This window comes from Lepidochelys kempii, chromosome 1 (genome assembly GCF_965140285.1).
Source record: "Lepidochelys kempii isolate rLepKem1 chromosome 1, rLepKem1.hap1, whole genome shotgun sequence".
NCBI classification, from domain to species: domain Eukaryota; kingdom Metazoa; phylum Chordata; order Testudines; family Cheloniidae; genus Lepidochelys; species Lepidochelys kempii.
In genome coordinates, this window is record NC_136380.1 from 233,591,907 (window position 1) to 233,613,268 (window position 21,362).

Consider the following 21,362-nt stretch of genomic DNA (forward strand, 5'->3'; position numbering starts at 1 on the left):
CTCTATGTCTGCAGAGGCAATTCAGGTTTGATCAAGAGGCTCCAGAGCCTGGCCATGCCCATTCTGTCCATACTCCAGATGATTGTTTCCAAAGCTGTATTCAACACTGAAATCTTAACAGTGGATTAAATAGTAACATCTTATTCTACCCTATGGGACCCTAGAGCTTTCCCTGTAGAGATGGATGGACCAAGGAGTTTTGGAAGCTATTGGATTTATTCCTTCAGACTCCCTGATTGTCCAAGTTTGCGGAGTTTCAAGCACTTAAAAGAACTGAACCCCCTTGTAGAGGTGTCTCCTCCAGTGTCTTGGCAGGTCTGGGGCAGAGGCCTCAGGAAGCTTTCCAGATTCAGGGCCCCTTCCCTGGCAGAAAAATGGGGCCACAGGTTGGGAACATTGTGGGAGAGCTCCCCTTCTGTGGCTCCTCAGAGGTCCCTTCACAGATGGAGCACCTCTTGGCTGGAATCAGGGTGGGGTGGGGGAGGGGGACAAAGGAAATACATTTGGTGGGTGGTTCCATTTGTAAACATTATGCAGATGAAACACAGGAGTAAAGACTGCTTGCAGCTGCACCAAGATGGATTTAAAGAGAGGTGTGTGACTAGAAGATATGTAAATTTTTATTTTTAACCAAGTTTTATTTAGTTTTTAAAATTACATCAGCTTTTAAAACAATATTTTCCACCACATTTGAAAGTTCCTGCTTGGCCACACATATGAATGGGTTCTACTTTTCAATCTTTTTGTCAGTGCTATATGGCTGTATTCATAACATAGGATAGTTGAGTACACCCAGGCTGCTCCAAATCCAAGATCCTTTGAAGTTAGTAGTTTTGTCATTGACTTCGAGGGCATCAGGATTTGCCCTGAAAAGTAACCAGGTGAGTTCCCACTGTTGCAGCAGCATACAATGGATTCTCTAGACCAGTGATACTCTGACTGAGGCTTGTGAGCCACAAGTGGCTCTTTAATGTGTGTCCTGTCACTCTTTGCAGCACATATTAAATCACTGTGAGATTTAATTATTACCCAGTCAGGGTGCTTTTACCATGTTATTAATCAATTGTAGTTGATAAAATAATACTTGGTCAGTCATTTTGCTGTGAAACTCTCTCTCTCTCTCTCTCTATATATATATATATAATAAAAATATGAAACAATGAATTCACACTACTGTGGCTCTTTTGGGTAATGTTGATCACTAATTTGGCTCCTGAATCACTGAGGTCTGAGAATCACTGCTCTAGACATTAAGGACATGTCTACACTTGCCATTTAAAGCGGAAGAAGTTCCTTTTTTGTGCAAAAACCATGGGAGAGTCTACATGCCAATGACTTTTTGCAGTGAAACTCAGAAATTTCACTGCAAAAAGAAAACCACCTCCACGAGAGGCATACAGCTCTTACTGGTGATGCTTTTGCAGTGATGTGCAAATGAAGACATGTTCTTCCTGTTTACACAGTTTTTAGCCTCCGGAGGATATCCCACAGTGCCTAGGTGACCACTCCAGCCAGAAGCTCTGCTCCTCTATTGCCAGGTAAACAGACATCCACCCGTCCCCCTGCAAAGCCCTGGGAACTTTAAAACTCCCCTTCTTGTTTTCTTAGCAAGAGCTCACTTGTCTGGCCAGGTGACAATGCCTGCTCCAGGGAGCAAGCGATCCCCTGCTTGGAGCAATGCTGAGCTACTGGAGTTTATCAGTGTTTGGGGAGAGGAGGCTGTGCAGGGACCCAGGATACCTCGCAATCGCGCACCCCCCCAAGACCCATCATCAAACTGGAGAGAGCTGCACTGTGGGATAACTGCCCTAGAGCGCTGCTCTCATGGCAATGGAAGTGCTGCTGATGTAAACACACTCTGACGCCTGAGGAATTAAGTGAGTACACAAACCAGTGCTTTATCTTCACGGGTTCCCTATCCCTGATGAAACTTACAGCACAAAAACTCTGCAAGTGTAGACATACCCTAAATAAGAGAAGCTTTATTGATCACTGCCACAGAATTTAACAAAATGTAATTAAGCTTGATGAACCAAATCCCCTTAAGGGCACCCAATTCAAAACCTTGTTAAAGAGATTACTAATCTCTACCCTTCTTTATATTTGAAGATGAGCTTGCCATGCCATTCCAAAAGCTTCAGCATGTAGCTATTATATGCTGACCTACAACGAACAAAAAAAATCCAGTGGTTTAATACAGAAATTTATTGTACAAAGAGGAATATGATTTTCATGCTCATATACAATGGGATATTTGGGTCTGACTACATAGAATATTTACATTCAAGTTTACACATTTATTCAAGTTCCATTTTAGATGTTGTCAACACACATTCCCACAAAATTGTCTTCAAATCTAAAGAGTCAGTCTTTATATTATTCTACCAAAGTCTTCAAAAGATTTGCTGGAAATGGATTGTTTCCTTTTCCTGCAGTACCCATCATCTCCCAATTATAGAATTTGAAAGGAAACCTGACTTGCAGAAGTTAATGTCCTTTAATAGTGCTTTTATCCAAGTTAGCCAGACATTTCCAGATAGCAAAATACAGAGGGCCTGATTCTGCCTCCATATATGCAGGTGACTGTCTCTCGGATTTTGTCTGTATCAATATTGCAAGATCATGCCCTAAAAAACTGGACTTCAGTAGTTTAAGACAATATTTTGCAGACTCTTTCCAAAAAAAAAAAAAAAAAGGATTGTACAAATGTTAATATGGAAATGAGCTTATAATATCTGAACCAGATATAATAATTTATTTTGTTTTACTATAGTTATGCTCACAATGCAGCAACAATATCGAACATTTAAAATAAAAAAATATGTTGTACAATAAAAATATGCACTTGTTCACAAACAGCTGAAAAACATTTTCGCACGCTGTTAAATTCAGACAGTCATTTCTGGTGCTTTTTTCCTCTCAAAGTTCCATGAGCTAAAGCTCTTCACAGACTTAATTTCAGATTGATTGCTTATTTGGTAACATTTTTTTAAACCAATTCATGATCTCTTGCTCATTCAAAGGCAGCTGATTCCAGTTTCTTGATAATCTTCCAGTTTGTTTCTCAAATTAACTAAGAGTAAATTAACATGAACAAGCATTATCAGTCTCAGTTACTGTTTGAGTTATTTGTTCTGGCCCTCTCAAACAACTACATAAAGAAAAAACATAGGTAAGTTCCTGTTTTATTTCAGGAGCTCTATGGAATTCCTTTAGATCAATGCCTCATCTTCTGCCTAGATTTCACAGGGGCTAGTAATTTAAAAAAGGGAATTACAGGGTACTTGCCAATAAAATGCTGCCCTGGCTATTATGTAAAGTTGATGGACGAAGGTTAGCGATTGTCTCGGATTTAGCTGATTGTAATATTTTGGAGAATTATTGATTTTTGAAGAGGCAAAGCTATACATTCCCACACTGTGCAGAGATCTTTCTACTTTGGGGAGAGCCATTCCATGTCTTCTGGCTTCATGTCGTGACATCTCCTCCAGCACTGGCAGGTTGAGAGACTGCAGCAGATGGTTGCACTGGTATCATTTCTAATTCAGATTCACGTACAACTATCACTGCATCCCCACTGACATTTATTAGACACTGTGCCTGCAAGGAGAGAGAATTTTTAAATAGTTAAATATATCCTTTATGGAGTATATTTTCAATGAAAATCAATGAAATTCATTCACCTAGGTTCTTGCCATATCATTCTGATACGTTAACTCTAATTCTAAAATAAAAATTAAAAAAAAAACAAATCAAAAACTTCCTATTGGGTCAAATTATGCCCACTAGATCTCTTCCAAGTCCACATAACTATATAAAGAAAAAAAGACAGAGAGAGACAGACTTACTCCTCTTTGTAGTTATGCGGACTGATTAGAATAACCTCATCCTACATCGGTATTTTGCTATAAGATTGGTTACATCAGCGGGTTCTTTAATGGTCAGAGAAATTGTCATTTCAATCACAATTTACCTGATTTTTGTTTGGGTTCTCCATGAAAACACACTGTTTCATTATGTACGAGACAACTGCATTTCCCCCTAAAGCCGCAACGTGAGCCCTCACCATTGCAAACACTTCAGCAATGAAAGCATGGAGAAAGCCACTGACTCCACCCTCCTAAAAAGAAAAAACAGACACAAGTGGATTTTATGTTACTGTCACAAAACAGCACTGGATATCTTACTTATGTTTCTCTCCTTTCAAATTATTCCCTTCCAATGAATGCTGATTGGTATATATTTTAGAGGAGCAACATCTTGTCCTGTAAAATTGTACTTCCCTGTAAAATATAAAGACTGAACTTGTTCTGAGAGTTATGCATCACCTGCTTATGGGTGAATGAGCATCTGCTGAAAAACAAATGAAGAAATCCTGCTACATGAGTAAACAAGAAAAGAATAAAGAGGTTATTTACCTGTAACTGCAATTCTTCAAAATCATCACTTGAATATACCCACACACTTAAGACACTCCTGCAGAGCCCACAATTTTGTTGGGACCCCCTAGAAAACTGGCTGTTTGGAATTGTGGGCACACTCTTCAGGGGACTGGATTTTTCAGATCTGAAACAATACGTGGAGCTGCAGGCAAGGCCAGCCTCTCAATTCTTTCCACTAACTCCAATTCCTGAAGAAACAGGAACTAAGAGGAGTCATGTGGATCTGTGTAATCATCTTAAAGAACTCCAGTTACAGCCCAGTTTTTGTCACAGTGGTGCAACGCCCGCTGATGACAGCCTGCTTTTTCCACAGTCTCTCCTGCATGTGGCAGAAGGAAAACCAGACATAGAAGCTGTGCTCTCTGTTCTACACCCTGGCTGAATGAGGTCCCTGAGCCAGAACAGTTGTGACAGAGCTTTCCTTCTGTTGACCCCAACAGGATTTCTCATATGCAGAGCATATTTTGAAAAACTTAAAGGTGGTTGTTTTTTTTTTGCTTGTTTATCTGCTGTGCCATGCCAACTAAACTGGGAGGAGGAGTGGAGAGGACACTGAAGTGTACTGCTCCACATATGGTTCCTGAAGGGAGAAGAGAGTCTCCACTAACAGCCACTTTGAAGGAAGTCAGAAAGGACTGAGGAAAGAAACTGAAGTCCGTAGTGCTTGAGCCAAAATAGCTGCAAAAGCTAGGAATGGAAGATGAAAGGCAGGAACACTGACTTCCCCTGTGTCTGCACCGCTGGCAGGCAGCAAAAGGGGCACAGCTAATCTTAGAAACCTGAATGACAAGTTTTGACCGTCCCAAGTTACTATAGACGAGTAAAGAGGCTAGGAGCCAGAAAACAGGAAATATATATGATGATTAATTGATAAAAGGCCAAAATTATTTTTATTGTTCCACAATATTTCCAGGCATACAGCCTAAAGAAAGTCAACTGCAGTGAGAAACCCAATATATGGACACCAGTTTATCATCTGCATAAGACATATCCTGTCAAAATCTAAATCTACACAGATTACTGCATCAGTGCAAAAAGATCAATAGAATAATGATCCCAGTAAGTAGGCATAATAATCTAACGATACAAAGAGAAAGGAAAAGATTTTGTTTATCTGCATGTAGACTGCAGTATCTAAAACACACAGGATAAGCCAGATGTATGGCACTCTTCACTTTTTGAAAATTTTGCAAACACCTCTGAAAAGGTTAAAGGGCCTTGGACTACTCAATATTTCATAAAGGAACTGCCAAACCATCATAATAAATAATGAACAGAAAATACTATTCATATGCTCAGAATAATTTCCAAGAGTGGATATAATTTGCAACCATTTTTAGATATTATGATTATCTAACTGTATTACATTCCATCCGAGGACAATGTTGTATTAGGCACTGTGCAAACAGAGTAAAAAAAGGATCCTTGTCCTAAAGAATACAGGTGGGGAAACTGAGGCACAGAGAAATTAAGACCCTAGGGTGACAGATTAAGTTACGTCATACATCACTTTGAAAAATAACATGTAGTTTTCAATTAAATTTTAAAGATATGTAAATTACAAGGCCATAATTTGCAAGATTTAAATGTGAAGTTTGGCTGTCCAAAGCTTCTACAGTAGGGGCGAGCAAACTTTTTGGCCTGAGGGCCGCATCGGGTTTCAGAAATTGTATGGAGAGCTGGTTAGAGGAGGCTGTGCCTCCCCAAATAGCCAGGCATGGCCCAGTCCCCGCCGGCCCCCCTGGCACTCCTGCCCCATACAACCCCCCCTGTTCTCTGATGCCCCCCCCGGCCGGGATCCCTGCCCCATCCAACCACCACTTCTCCCTGTACCTTGACTGCCCCCAGAACCCCTGCCCCTGACAGTCCCCCGCCACCCCATCCAACCCCCCCTCCTTCCTCACTGTCCCCCTGGGACCCCTGTTCCCATTCAACCCCCCGTTTCCTGCCCTCTGACCGCCCTGCCCCCTATCCACACCCCCGCCCCCCGACCACCACCCTCCCCTCTATCCACCCCCACCCCCCATTACTGCACTGCCTGGAGCACCGGTGACTGGCAGCGCTGCAGCCGTGCCGCCCAGCTGGAGCCAGCCACGCAGCACAGAGGACTGGGTCAGGCCGGGCTCTGCAGCTGCGCTGCCCCAGGAGCTCGCAGCCCCGCCACCCAGAGCATTGCATTGGCTGTGCAGTGAGCTGAGGCTGCAGGGGAGGGGGAACAGCGGGGCAGGGGCCTGGCAGGAGGGTCCCGGGGGCCAGATGTGGCCCACAGGCCGTAGTTTCCTCACCTCTGTTCTATAGGATAGCACTAACAGTAAGCTGCTTCCACTGGTTATACACAGCGGCAGGCTTTTCAAACGTTTACGGCATTCCTGAACCAGCTCAGATGTATGTGGCTGGGAAGGCTTGGAATGCTGCTTGTTCAAATGGCCATATGTAATTTGTGAATCCTTGCATAAAAGACTGAATAAGGAACCCCAAAAGCCATACATGCTTTGAAAGCCTACCATTGATCTTTTCCTTTAACTAAAGATCAGTTTTTAGCATTTGAGCAAATCTCGGTTTTAGGGTCCAAAGGAGCTCCAATAGCCATTGAAATGAAAAGACATTTTTCCATTTGCTGGTTTTACTTTGTCTGGATGCGGTGCAGTGATTGGCGTACACTAAAATGGCCACCAATGATAATGGACCCACTGACCATGTAATGCTATTTTACTGGCTACATGGGTGAGTAACACTTCTTCCTACCAATTTGAAGAATAAGCAAATGAAGCAGCCCTTTTTATAACGTGAGAGGAACAACAAATAAGTGGATCACCTTTATGTGACTCCCACTCGCTTAGCACACAGTGCCTAAGTTGTGAAAAGTCAGCTCTCTTCCTGTGCCATACAGTTAATTCAGACAGTAAACTCATTTAGCTTTGTTATTATCAATTCACAAAAAAGTGCAAAGTCCTAATATGCAGCTCACCTCACGTAAAGAAGTGGTTTCTCGAATAAAAAACATGTTGATTATCCCAAGATACTTGGTTATTTTTGCCCCAGGGATAAAAGAAAGAGGTGTCATCTTAACAACCGAGACAGTAGAATTGGTGCATGATGGAACAGAACGGTGACGCAAGTGTCCCTCAGCCAGTGGACTTGCTTTGTCAAGAGAAGCAGCTAAAAAAGGTGGAAAAGAAAAGAAAAGAAAAGAAAGTAACTATTGAGTATGATCAGTGACTTGTTCTTAAAACAAAACAACTCTTCTTTATGGTTTCCAAATAGCTTGGTGATTATATTCAGCTGCCTGTGATGTTCAGCCATGTCATGAAAGAAAGGAATTTATCATGCAATGCATGCAAAAAGACAAAAAGCTGCAATGGAATTTATTTGGAAGAGTGGCATTCCTGCAAAAGAAAATATTGAGGCCAGCAGCTGCACATACAACAATCAGTTATCAGTGAAGGTAAAGGAAAAAAGGTGCCAACATTTTGAAATAAATATCTGCTGGAGGAACAAATTATTATAGGAAGAGTGTGAAAGTTATCATGTTTCCCCAGTGCAGCATTTTCCATTAACATATTCTTCATTGTCAACTTTCAGATAACCTTAATCTTGACTAATTTAAGTAAAACAGACAGATCTTCGACCAAAGAACTACTGAAGAATAACTCACAAATTGCTAATTTAGTGATAATTGGTTTGACTGTCACCTACATGATTGCTACCTGTTTCTCACAAATTTTTTTCCAAGTTTATACATACACCTACACCCACAAAGTGTATGCATATATGATATACAATTAACATGCCTATTTATAGCTATATACTTTATTGGTAACTGTTTTTTAGTAATCAACAACTTGAATAAAAAGATTGCATTCTGCATTTAAACTACTAACTCATAATTCCTAAATTAATTTATTTTGAAACAGTCACTAGAAAGCATCTGTAGTTTTTGCGCTTGGATATTTGTTCTGCTTTTGAATTGCAATGCCACTACTGGGTAGGAAACTCCACCCTCCACCACTGGGAAATCAGAGATATGTCTCAGATTATCATAAAGTGGTAGAAACATCCGCCTACTTGTCTTAATTGATCCACGCCTTATGGTCTGAGCTTTCAGTTTAATGAGCTCTATCCAGCTGTTGCATCTGTCTGCAAAGGAACTGTAATCAACTGACGTTGCTGAAAACACAGACAGAAAAACAAAAGAAAAAACAAAGAAAAAATGGATGACGTCTCTTGCCCACCTCAATGCTCCTTTTGATGAAGCAATTTTCTGTATCTGAGGAAGAATGAATATCCCTTTCATGTCTGTTTAAAGGAAAAGTTAAATGTACAGCCCTATCCTATATTGTCCAAAGCAATGTACTGATTACTGATGATGTCAAAGCTGTAAACCGACTGTGACTTCATCACTGGAAACGTGTAAATAAAATCATCACACCTTTTGCTAGCTTCTTCACCTTAAGTAACTAGTTTTAGTTTCTTAATGTTATTTTAGCTCTATTTAATCTCAATTTGTATTCCTATTCTTTTTTTCACAAGGAGCTGTTGACCATGAATTTAAAGTTCCTGGATGTAACTATCAATCACTTCTGCTGCCTTCAGCCTGAAAACATGGTTTGGGTTAGGGTAAAAGTCATGAGTTGGAACAACCTCTCAATTTTTAATGTGCAAGTATTTTCCTTTTGAAGCATTACTTTTCTCCCAAAAAGGCATTTTTACAATTAAAACCGAAGGGTTGTTTTTCTGCTATGACACTGTCTTGTTTTTAGGTTAGTACCCCTGAAACTGGTCTTGAGAACAGTTTGGCAAGCATCCAAGGACCTTTTAATAACCGATCTTTTGCACATTACTCTGTAAAAACAAAGGAATACAAATTAACATTAAAGTAAGCCAAAACGAATTAAATAACAAAACTTTTCTCTGAGGAACTACTTCTCTGGCAGATATAGTTATATGCAGGAAAGACTCTCTTAATTAGTGCAAATAATCTCAACTATCTCTTGTGATTTTTTTAAAAAACACATTCTGATATCAATAAGCCATAGCAGAGCATGCATTCCTAGGCAACCGGTAAACACTTCCTGGGTGAATGAAGACAAATGCAAAGTGTGGACCAGTGGCCCAGGAATGTCCACCCTGTTCTGGCTTATGGCTAAATTAAGTAAACTCACCTCTCTGTGCAGCTGGTATACCTGTCTGGGAACTTGCATTCTCCAGGACCTCTAGTAAGACAAAACGAATTCCACTCATGTAACATATGAACAACATTAACTGCACAGATATATTGTACAAAGGATCTTTTTTCTTCTATTAAAGATTTTAGAGATTAAACTGGCAGAAAAAAAGCTCTCTCTGGTGGTTTTAGGGTCTCATTACAAACATGAATTCAGTAAGTACTACATCTATGTGGATTTGATGAATGTACTCTTGTAGCATAGTACAATCAATCAATCAACTTCACCATTAAATTTAAAACACACACTATGATATGAAACTATACATACTCCTTGGCACTCAGAAGTACTTGGGTACCATTTAGAGCAACTTGCTAACAAAAAAAAGACAAAAACGAGAGATTCTGCAGATGGGTAAACAAAATTATAAAAGTATTACAGTGTGATTTATGAAGAAAGATTAAGTGAACCTAATCTGTATAATTTAGATAAAAGATTACAGCGGAGGACTATAACAGAACATATATGCAATGAAGCAGATTAATGGTTAACCCATTTGATTGGGTGCATAGAAATGCAGAGCATAGAGGATATGCATAAAGCAACTGTTACACAGAGGAGAGAGCAGTAAAAATGCAACACTCTAATCCAAATTAAGATATTTAAATTATATTTGACTGTGCTCCAAACTTTGTTACAATTGTTGACGGGAACCGGCTAAGGTTGTTCCAATACACAAACTATTATTTTAAAGGTTTTTACGTAATAATTATGGAATTTTTCATCTTCAGCTGCCTGAAACTGAGCAAGACTTCCAAGAGTCTTTTATGTTGGCTTTTATTAGAGCGGGCGGTGGGGGAGGATGGCATACCGCACTTCCTTTGGACTCAGTTGTGGCTTTGCTCCAAGCCCCAAGCTACGTGCAGCTCATAACTGCGCTATCCCTGAAGGAGGAGACAGAAATTGATGCTCAGAAACATAATGTGCCTTCCGGTTTCCCCCTGGCTCCTAGGAAATACTCTGAACCAGATCTATACTTGGCCCAGTATACTTTCCACAGAATGATGACAATAACACTCGCTGGTACTTTGGGGCAGAGTGCACTCATCACCCATACAGGTGAACAATACAGGCTGAGGTAAGTAACAGCTCTGTGAAAGCTGCTTCTTCCCATGCTGGTACCCATGATCTGGATAAACAGCTATAGCTACTGAGATGTCAAAATTATGAGTTATTGTTATTTAAGAAATGCCCATCAAGGTTTTTTAAACAAACAAACAAAAAAAAACCCACAAAAAAACAAACAAACAGAATTTCATGGGACAAAAAAAAAGACCCTAGTTTGAGGGTTTTTTTTTTTTTTTTTTTTTGCAAAATTTCAAAGGCCTGCTGTAAACAACAGAGGTGTGAAATCTCCTCATAACAGGTCACAGAATTATTTTATAATGGAAAGTGTTGGAAAACCTAAAAATAAGGGTAATCAGTTCCTCCTAAAATGTTTTAAGTCAAGTTGTAGTTGAGTTATTAGTACATAAAATTCAGATGATTTATTTGGAGACAGTTTTAACTTCCATGAAACTCAAATAACTGAGCAATTTTCTTCATGTTTTGGGGAGGGAAAAAAGAAAAAAAGAAAAAAAAAAAAGTCAGGCCAAGACGGATATTCCTTCCACACAAATAAAGCAAGAGGGCCATCTAAGGCCCCAATTTTAAAATTCATTGTATGTGAGCAGACTGCAGTGCCCATATAGAGTTCCACTGAAGTCAATGGGGGTTCACATGGGCACAGCAATACTCCCACACACAATGAACTGTGGAATCAGGGTGATGTAACCAGTGACCTCCAAGAAATTTAGTGCTATAATCAATTTTTACACCAAGCTGAGAGTGCTTTCTCTGCTTAGAAATGGGATCTGTTTGAGGAGGATCCTACCTTCTGTCAAATTATTCAAGCTTGATAAGAAATACTGGATAGGTTAATATTCTGGGCCCAAATCACCACTGTTATTCCCTCTGGGAAAGATCCAGTCATCGATGGCTCCCCAGTAGGTTTTAAAAGCCTTTGCACAACTTATTACTGCTTTATTCCAATCCCGTTTTATTCAATGAGTAATAACAATTATACTCAGAAAAATGGGATACATTCAAGCCATTTACATAGCTCTCAAAATTGTTTGGGGAAGGAATGCAACAAGCATAACCATAGGACTTTCTCTTCCTCTCCATAGGTTCATATACTTGTTCAATGTACTCCATTCTCCCTATCAAGATTATTTCTCGTACTTTCCAACAAATTCCCCAGGGATTTTATAAGGCATTCCTAATCATATACAAGAACAATCGTTAAACATGCCTGAGAAATGAGCAGCCTCAGAATACACTGTGTCTATCCCCAGGATGTGCTTTTTCCACATGGTTCACCTTTGCTGAATTTTCCTATAGACAATGTTGCTCTATGAAATATAGTCATGTCTGCTCTTTGTTTCTCTTTTTTTCCTTCTTATGATAGATGGCCTCTTTCACCTCTGAGATCAGACCATGTTTTCAGTAGCACACTATATAACAAGCTGTTATACACAGAGCCCTTCGTTTTCAGTTTTTATTTTATTTAATTTTTCACAGGAATTTATCGGTGTTTATCACTACAACAACAAAAACAGGTAAAAATCGATGCAAAAAACTATTAATACTTTCTATGGGTAAATGCCGGGGTTTATTTTGGTGGATGGAAGGACAGGGAAAAAGTATTCAGTAGGGAGTTCAATGTGGTTTGCTGCCAAACTAAAACAGAACTCAAAACACAATGCCACTTCTGAGTTTAAGAATATAATATATCTGTAATTCCCAAATAAACTTTTCACTTGAATATACAGTTTACTGTTGTAGACTTAGAACTGTTAGCCTATAAATATTTACATTTCATAATTGGGTCACACCATTTGCAGCGCATAACTCAACTTCATCCTTTTCTCCTGTTTTTTTGTTTTTAAACTTTCAAATACTTCCTTGTGTTCTGAAATGTATTCTGATACTGATTTTTGTTTTCTTCCCATTTTAGTGTTTTGGATCTTTAAACCGTTATCTGCTAGCAGCTTGACATGTGTATGTGGTGAGTGTGAGATTCATCAGTATGTTCAGATGTGTATGCACTTCAGAGTTTGTTTATTGTGTCTTTTGGACTAATACTTAGCCTTGCTTCAACAGGCAGCTTTGCATATACCCACAAACTAATGTATTATCGTAATACATATATCTCATGCAATGTATTGTATTTTCCAAACAAAACAAGTTGTTTTTTATATATTTGAATGATATAAAAGTAGGGTGAAAATCAGAAAAAAATGAATACTTATTATAAAACCTGAGATTTTTTCGATAAAAATTGGTTTAAACTGAAAATGAAGGGGCTTAATTATACAGTACAGTAACTCCTCACTTAAAGTTGTCCCAGTTAATGTTGTTTCGTTGCTGATCAATTAGGGAATATGCTCATTTAAAGTTGCACAATGCTCCCTCATAACGTTGTTTGGCAGCCGCCTGCTTTGTCCACTGCTTACAGAAAGAGCAGCCTGTTGCAGCTAGCTGGTGGGGGCTTGGAACCAGGGTGGACCAGCAGCCCCCCATCAACATCCCGTTCCTCTAAGTTCCCTGTGCGAACCTGCCAGCAGTTCAGCTGTCCCTCCTGCCACTGCCATGTCCTGCTCCTGTCCTCTGCCTCGGAGCTGTTCCGGGGAGCCTCCTGGTGTGTGTGTGTGTGTGTGTGTGTGTATGTGTGTGTGTGTGTGTGTGCGCGCTAATATCAGGGTGTCCCGCTCCCCCCTTACCCCATTTCCATAGAGCGGGGGGGGGGACAGAACCTGCTGTCTCAACTTCCTGATCTGGGTCAGTGTACTTAAAGGGGCAATGTGTGTGTGTGTCTGTCTGTCTCTCTCGCTCTCCCTCACACACACACACACAGAGTGTGTGTCTGTCTGCCTGCCATGCTATCTCCCCTCCCTCCCTCCATTCGTGCTGCCTTGTAGAGTCTGAGGCTACATTAACAACATGTTAACCCTTGAGGGCTCAGCGGAGTGCTAGTTCATCATTTAGCAGTAAGGCATTGCCTGGAAAATATCCCACCTTCTGACTCCACCATCTCAACCAAGCTTCACAATCATCACCGCTGTGTACAGTATTAAATTGTTTGTTTAAAACTTATACCATGTGTACATCTATATAATATAGTCTTTTGTCTGGTGAAAAAAATTTCACTGGGAAACCCTCCCCCCCCACCCCTTTATATTAATTCTTATGGGGAAACTGAATTTGCTTAACATCATTTTGCTTAAAGTCGCTTTTTTCAGGAACATAACTACAACGTTAAGTGAGGAGTTACTGTACTTGTTTCTAGCCTAGGGAATTTCCTGCTCAGCCTTGAGGAATAAGAAGACACTACCAATAGAACACAAATATATTTAACTCAATCCTACCTGACTCTGGGGTCAAGCATTAAAGAGCTAGTACTTAATGGGAAAATGGCAGAAATCCAATACCTTCTGAACAGATATCATGTATCTGTCTCACTTTCTTCTACATTCGAGAGCACAAGAAGTATTCTGCTCAAATTATAGAAGACTTCATAAAACATTTTAGAAGAAAGGCTTGCTTAGCTGAACTCATCTACAAATGGCTCAACTTGAGAGACTATACTGAATTCAGCCTCCCACTTTTTGCTGATTTTTACAAGAAACTGTAACTCTCAGATGAGATACTGGAAACAAGTTACAGCCTTTCCCTCCTCCTTATATCTATCATTTACTTAATAAAAGTCTGAACTGTTAGTATTGCCCAACTCCCAAAGTTCAAATATCATGAACTAGGAGCCAAAGAGCCGTAATAGTTTAAAAATCCATGAGTTTTTTTTTGGCAGAGTGAAGCAAGGCCCTACACTCAACTTGATGGCATTTGTCTGTCTGTCGGTCTATCGGTCTTGTCTGTAAGGCTGATTCCCATTGATATGAGAGGAAAATCAGGGCCACAGCTCAATATGCGGGTCTCTCTCATTGGGCGTACAGCTCAGCCTACCATAAGCAACAGAGTGTGCGACTCTGTACTTAAAAAATAATAAATTTGGGACTCTTTTTCTTTGCTTCCTAAGCTTTCAGGGTGCACTCAGGTCACAATTCCAAACTTTTCTCCACAATCATGAGGTCTAGGAACTTATTTTTTTTTAAAAAAAAACCCAGAGATTCTCATGTAATCACAGGATTCCAGGAACTGGGCTTTAAGTAAAACCCATGAGATTCATGATTAAATGGAGAGGGTTGGTAACATGGCTACTATTAAGATGGGTGAAAGGCCCTGGATTAAGTAAATGCTGCAGAGGCTAACGCCCAGATCTTGCAAGGAAAACCATGTGGGCAGACTCTGTCAGCATGTGTGGAGAGTTCTAGTCCACCTATGTTGTCCTTGCACGATCAAGGTGTAGTTATCAAATCTATTGTACTTTCATCTGACAGTCTCGCTACAGTTTTACAGAAGTCATCCAGGTCTCTCCTATGAAAACCTGCATTTCCAGTCTGTTAAAAACCAGTCATAGTTGTAACAGATAGCACTTTTAAAATTTGATCATAGCTAAATGGATTATCACTGGTTCCTGGCTACTCAGAATGGCTAAAGGAAATAGCTAGCACAGCATCACATGGAGCCATGATAGCCTTGTCTACAAAAAAATTACTCACTGCTTGCTAGAGCTGTTAGCAGCGGTGCAGCTTAACTCGCACTGGAACAGAATTTAGTTACAAGTCTAGACCTGGACACATCATGTTTCCTTCTGAAAAGGACTTGAACACAATCTGTCCTTGCCTACGCTTGCAGTTAAACTGTGCTCCAACTTTGATTTAGCTGCACTTGTTACTGACACCCATTGTCAGCAACTATCACCCTTTAAATACTAGAATATATGTATTTTAAATCTATTTTTAAAGTTGTATAAAGATGCTCCTATTTCCCTGCTGATGTTCTGAAGAGTCTTTACAGCAAGGGAGAGTGGGTGCAACCAAGAGCCCCCTCTTGCCCTTCCATTCACATACCTGTCTGTTGGCCAGCATCTTCAGCAACAGCAACAAAGTACGACCTCCCAACTTCTAAACTACTCCAGGACCTGTACTGGAGACCCAATAAGTCAAGAACCTCTTCTTCCTTTAGTCTCCAAAGATCCGAGTAGAGAAGAGGGCTTCACAACCCCTTCCCTGGCTGCTGTTGCTCCCTAACCTGGTGCAGGGAAGAAAGAGGCTCAGCTGCTCCACTTCCATGCTCCCATTGCTATCAGCCACATTCAGGATTATAGGGGAGGAAGAACAGGGTGCCCAAACTCTGTTAGGGTTCCAGGGACTCCCACTGTCCACAGATTGCTGTTAACCACAGAATAATGTGACGGGTCTCTGGGAAAAGGCCTCACTCACTCTTCTGGACCCAAACTCTGCTGCTGTTGCAAGTAAACATCCTCTTGAAAGGCCTAGGGCATGTGCTCCCTGCCACAGAGCTGCATGAGAGTACTGCCATCAAACTAGTATGTGAGATAGGACGACCAACAAAACAATGAAATCAGCTATACAAAAAATGTCACCAAATGTACAATTTAAAAGTGAAAAAGAGAGAAACATTTTCTTTGCATTAACTTTTCAGTTATACTAATCTTGGGTTTTACTTTACCAATAGTAGACAAAAGTGTGCAGACAGAAATGTGACGTTCAAGTTGACTGTGTGCCCCTTTAATATGCTGTGGTGGTAGTAACAACCTACTGAAGCCATAAAGTGTATTATGAAAGCTTTAAAATGAGATAATATATAAAAGTCTGCAGGCTATTATATGAATATGAGTCTTTGTAGACTTCTGTTGCAGGGATGATAAAAAAACTATTTTTTCATTAGTGGTTAATATACCAAAAGAGTCTGTGCCAGTATGTTAAAGCTAATGATAATTTTACAGAATAGTAAGTAAAATATGGGGGATTATCATCAGAGTAGATAATTTACTTTTGAGATAATTATATAATTACATTGAGACCCTAGTGCCTATATGTAAACAATCAAAAGAGATTAGATAACTGTCTAGTTAAAAGATTCCAGAACAGTGTACTGTACAATATGACAAAATGTGAAGAACACTGAAAAAGGTTATTTGCTTACATAGGAATAGACTACCCTCTACTGGTCACTGGCTAGTATGCAAATAAAGTGTTCTAGTATTAATAGAGTGAAAAGATACTGAAGACTCACAAATACTATAGTGAGTTAACATTGAAATCCATACTGAAAGAAGGCTAGTTTGTGTAATAAAATAATGGAAACCAAGGAAGTGCCACATCAGGGATGCCATCATGCTTAATTTAATGGAAAATTAAGAGAGTCAGTTACCAAAAAATTGAATGTAATCTTTGGAGAATGGTCTCCTGCTGCCACAAATGACGAATGTTTCACCTCTCCCTTCATTGTGATTACAGTTGGGGAAAGAGGGTTGAAGTGGAAAAAAACAGAGGTCGAAATGGTTATGTCTGGGTTTTCAACCGTTCTTCCTGTATAACTGGCTAAACTGTTAAAACATTGATTCTCAAAGGCATGAGAGATCTATGACACTGACTGATGGACACCAGAATACTCGGAAGACTAAATAATACCCAGTGCCTTAGTAAAACAACAGAAGGTAACTTTGAAATATCCATCTGGAGCTTAAAATAAAGGGAAGCATCTCTGTTTTGCACAGAATTTGTATATGTATACCAGATTGTTCACAGAGTCACAGAAATGTAAGGGAGAAAGGGATCTCAAGAGGTTATTTAGTCCATCCTCCTACACTGAGGCAGGGTTTAGTATATCAGGACCATCCCTGATAGGTATGTGTCTAGCCTGTTCTTAAAAACGTCTATGACAGGAATTCCTCAACTTCTCCAGATAACCTGTTCCAATGCTTATCTATCTATCATGGGGGCTGGCCCTTAAGGGACGGGGGTGGTCAGGCACCCATCTTAACTGTGGACTCCAATAAGGAGAATGAGCAAACACAGATCCACCTGGGGAAGAGATAATTCTTTAACTAGCTGGGTGACAATTAACTAGTTAAAGAACATAGCCTTAGGAAGAGTTATGATGGCTCAGAAAGGAAGTTAGAGCTCAGAGAAATGCTTCTAAGCAGAGGGCTTCCCAGGGTGATGGAGCCTCACTAGGAAACCAGGGAAGAGTGCTACTTGCAGGAAAGGAAAAGGAAGACCTGTGAATGCCAAGCCCTAGCAAAACCTGGTCCCAGTGGCAGGACCTCAACAAGTAACAGTAAGAACTCCAGATCACAAAGGAATTATATGCTGCTCCAGAGAAGGGTTTCTGGGGTTTAAACTCTCCGGGTACCCTGAACTCAGATGAAGAACCATTCCTCAGCTGATAACAAGAGGCCCTGGGTCAAAAGGGCCCCACTTGCAAGAGCCTGGATGGAGGACACAGATGGACTTAAATTGGGTTGATTGACTAAGGCTAACTCTGCCCTTTCCCCCATCACCCTCTACCCCTCTACCCCCAGCTAAGATGCTGAGGTGGAGGCTTATTTGCAGAAACATGTTCCACCTTTCGATTAGATAAACTAGACCTCTGAAAGGGCACCATTCAATATACATATAAGTCTCACTGCATTTACAGAAAGCATGCTAAGGGGAACTGAGGCAGTGACAGAGACACTCCAAGGGTGCGTGCCTGGAAAAATCATGGAGCAGGCCCTCAAGAAATCAATTCTGAAGCACTTAGAGGAGAGGAAAGTGATCAGGAACAGTCAGCATGGATTCACCAAGGCAAGTCAAACCTGACTAGCCTAATTGCCTTCTATGATGAGATAACTGGCTCTGTGGATGAGGGGAAAGCAGTGGACGTGTTATTCCTTGACTTTAGCAAAGCTTTTGACAGGGTCTCCCACAGTATTTTTGCCAGCAAGTTAAAGAAGTATGGGCTGGATGAATGGACTATAAGGTGGATAGAAAGCTGGCTAGATCATCGGACTCAATGGGTAGTGATCAATGGCTCCATGTCTAGTTGGCAGCCAGTATCAAGTGGAGTGCCCCAAAGGTCGGTGCTGTGGCTGGTTTTGTTCAATATCTTCATTAATGATCTGGTGGAGGGCGTGGATTGCACCCTCAGCAAGTTTGCAGATGACACTAAACTGGGAGGAGTGGTAGATATACTGGAGGGTAGGAGGGATACAGAGGGACCTAGCTAAATTAGAGGATTGGGCCAAAAGAAATCTGATGAGGTTCAACAAGGACAAGTGTAGAGTCCTGCACTTAGGACAGAAGAATCCCATGCACTGCTACAGACTAGGGACCGAGTGGCTAGGCAGCAGTTCTGCAGAAAAGGACCTATGGGTTACGGTGGATGAGAAGCTGAATATGAGTCAACAGTGTGCCCTTGTTGCCAAGAAGGCTAACGGCATTTTGGGCTGTATAAGTAGGGGTATTGCCAGCAGATCGAGGGACGTGATCATTCCCCTCTATTCGACATTGGTGAGGCCTCATCTGGAGTAGCGTGTCCAGTTTGGGGCCCCACGCTACAAGAAGGATGTGGAAAAATTGGAAAGAGTCCAGCGGAAGGCAACAAAAATGATATGAGCACTGGAGCACATGACTTATGAGGAGAGGCTGAGGGAACTGGGATTATTTCGTCTGCAGAAGAGACGAATGAGGGGGGATTTGATAGCTGCTTTCAACTACCTGAAAGGGGTTTCCAAAGAGAATAAATCTAGACTGTTCTCAGTAGTAGCAGATGACAGAATGAGGAGTAATGGTCTCAAGTTGCAGTGGGGGAGGTTTAGGTTGGATATAAGGAAAAACTTTTTCACTAGGAGGGTGGTGAAATGCGTTACCTAGAGAGGTGGTGGAATTTCCTTTCTTTGAGGTTTTTAAGGTCAGGCTTGACAAAGCCCTGGCTGGGATGATTTAGTTGGAGATTGGTCCTGCTTTGAGCAGGGGGTTGAACTAAATGACCTCCTGAGGTCCCTTCCGACCCTAATATTCTATGAGCACATTTTCCTTATAGTTAGAAATTTTTTCTTTATATCTAACCTGAATTTCTCTTACTGTAAACTTAGCCAATTACTTCTTTTCCTAACCTTGATGGATATGGAGAACAAGTGATCAACATCCTCTTTATATCAATCTTTCACATACTCGAAGACTGATGTCTCCTTCCTACCTTTTATCTTCTCTAGACTAAACGTGCCCAGTTTTTCCAACCTTTCTTTTCACAGGCTATAATAAAAAAGTTAAACTGATCATAGCAGAAAAGAACAAAACAAAAAAAAACAAAAACCCACCAGAAGAGGATACTGTTCCAAACTGACTGTATTGACCTCTGGAAAAATCTGAACAATGGTGAAACTTCTTCTTTTATAGCATATGCGACATTATACAACAGGTAGAAGAGGGAGCTCTCTAACCATCCAAAATGAAATGTTCATAATAAACAGTGATCTCCTTCGTTTATTAAACTTATTTCATTCCAAAACAATTTGGGCCAGAATCTCAGCTACTACACATACTGAAGTAAATGGAACTGATTTACAGGAGCTGACAATCTGACCCTTTAATACACTTATACAGGAAACACTTCATCCATTGTTGAAATGCAACTACCTTTGAGGTAGAATGCAATAGCTGTTTAACAATGGAAAGCACCACTAAACAGCAACATAATAGCCATTTGTCAGGGAACCTTAAGCCCTGGTCTACACTAGGAGTTGAGGTCGAAATTTAGCAGTGTTAAATCGATTTAACCCTGCACCCGTCCACACAATGAAGCCCTTTTTTTGACCTAAAGGGCTCTTAAAATCGATTTCCTTACTCCACCCCCGACAAGGGGATTAGCACTTAAATCGGTCTTGCTGGGTCGAATTTGGGGTACTGTGGACGCAATTAGATGGTATTGGCTCCGGGAGCTATCCCAGAGTGCTCCATTGTGACCGCTCTGGACAGTACTCTCAACTCAGATGCACTGGCCAGGTAGACAGGAAAAGGCCCGCAAACTTTTGAATTTCAATTTCCTGTTTGCATGGTCACCTGCAGCTTGCCATGTTGGCCAGAGCTCATCGGCAGAGGTGACCATGATGGAGTCCCAGAATCGCAAAAGAGCTCCAGCATGGACCGAACGGGAGGTACGGGATCTGATCGCTGTATGGGGAGAGGAATCCGTGCTATCAGAACTCTGTTCCAGTTTTCAAAATGCCAAAACATTTGTCAAAATCTCCCAGGGCATGAAGGACAGAGGCCATAACAGGGACCTGAAGCAGTGCTGCGTGAAACTTAAGGAGCTGAGGAAAGCCTACCAGAAAACTAGAGAAGCAAATGGCCGCTCCGGGTCAGAGCCTCAAACATGCTGCTTCTATGATGAGCTGCATGCCATTTTAGGGGGTTCAGTCACCACTACCATGTTGTTTGACTCCTTCAATGGAGATGGAGGCAACACAGAAGCAGGTTTTGGGGACAAGGAAGATGACGATGGTGAAGTTGTAGATAGCTCACAGCAAGCAAGCGGAGAAACCGGTTTTCCTGACAGCCAGGAACTGTTTCTCACCCTGGACCTGGAGCCAGTACCCCCCGAACCCACCCAAGGCTGCCACCCAGACCCGCCAGGCGGAGAAGGGATCTCTGGTGAGCGTACCTTTTAAAATACTATACACGGTTTAAAAGCAAGCATGTTTAAGGATTAATTTGCCCTGGCATTTGCGGCTCTCCTAGATGTA

The 21,362-nt window shown here is 41.0% G+C and overlaps 1 protein-coding gene across 20 annotated transcripts in view; it reads right to left on the reverse strand.

Moving 5' to 3' along the window:
- Positions 1–2,190: 2,190 nt before the first annotated feature.
- The window catches only part of C2CD5 (C2 calcium dependent domain containing 5), a 134,497-nt gene continuing 115,325 nt past the window's right edge, over positions 2,191–21,362 (reverse strand). For 13 of the 20 annotated variants that reach the window (XM_073318152.2, XM_073318106.2, XM_073318114.2 and 10 more), the window contains 5 exons: positions 9,605–9,655; positions 8,508–8,609; positions 7,411–7,601; positions 3,974–4,120; positions 2,191–3,600 (listed from right to left, as the gene is read on the reverse strand). In XM_073318152.2, coding sequence (XP_073174253.1) covers positions 3,469–3,600; positions 3,974–4,120; positions 7,411–7,601; positions 8,508–8,609; positions 9,605–9,655 — 623 coding nt within the window. In that variant the 3' untranslated portion in view covers positions 2,191–3,468. The remainder of the gene's footprint in view (positions 3,601–3,973; positions 4,121–7,410; positions 7,602–8,507; positions 8,610–9,604; positions 9,656–21,362) is intronic. The other 7 variants (XM_073318132.2, XM_073318218.2, XM_073318240.2 and 4 more) reach the window with 2 other exon arrangements.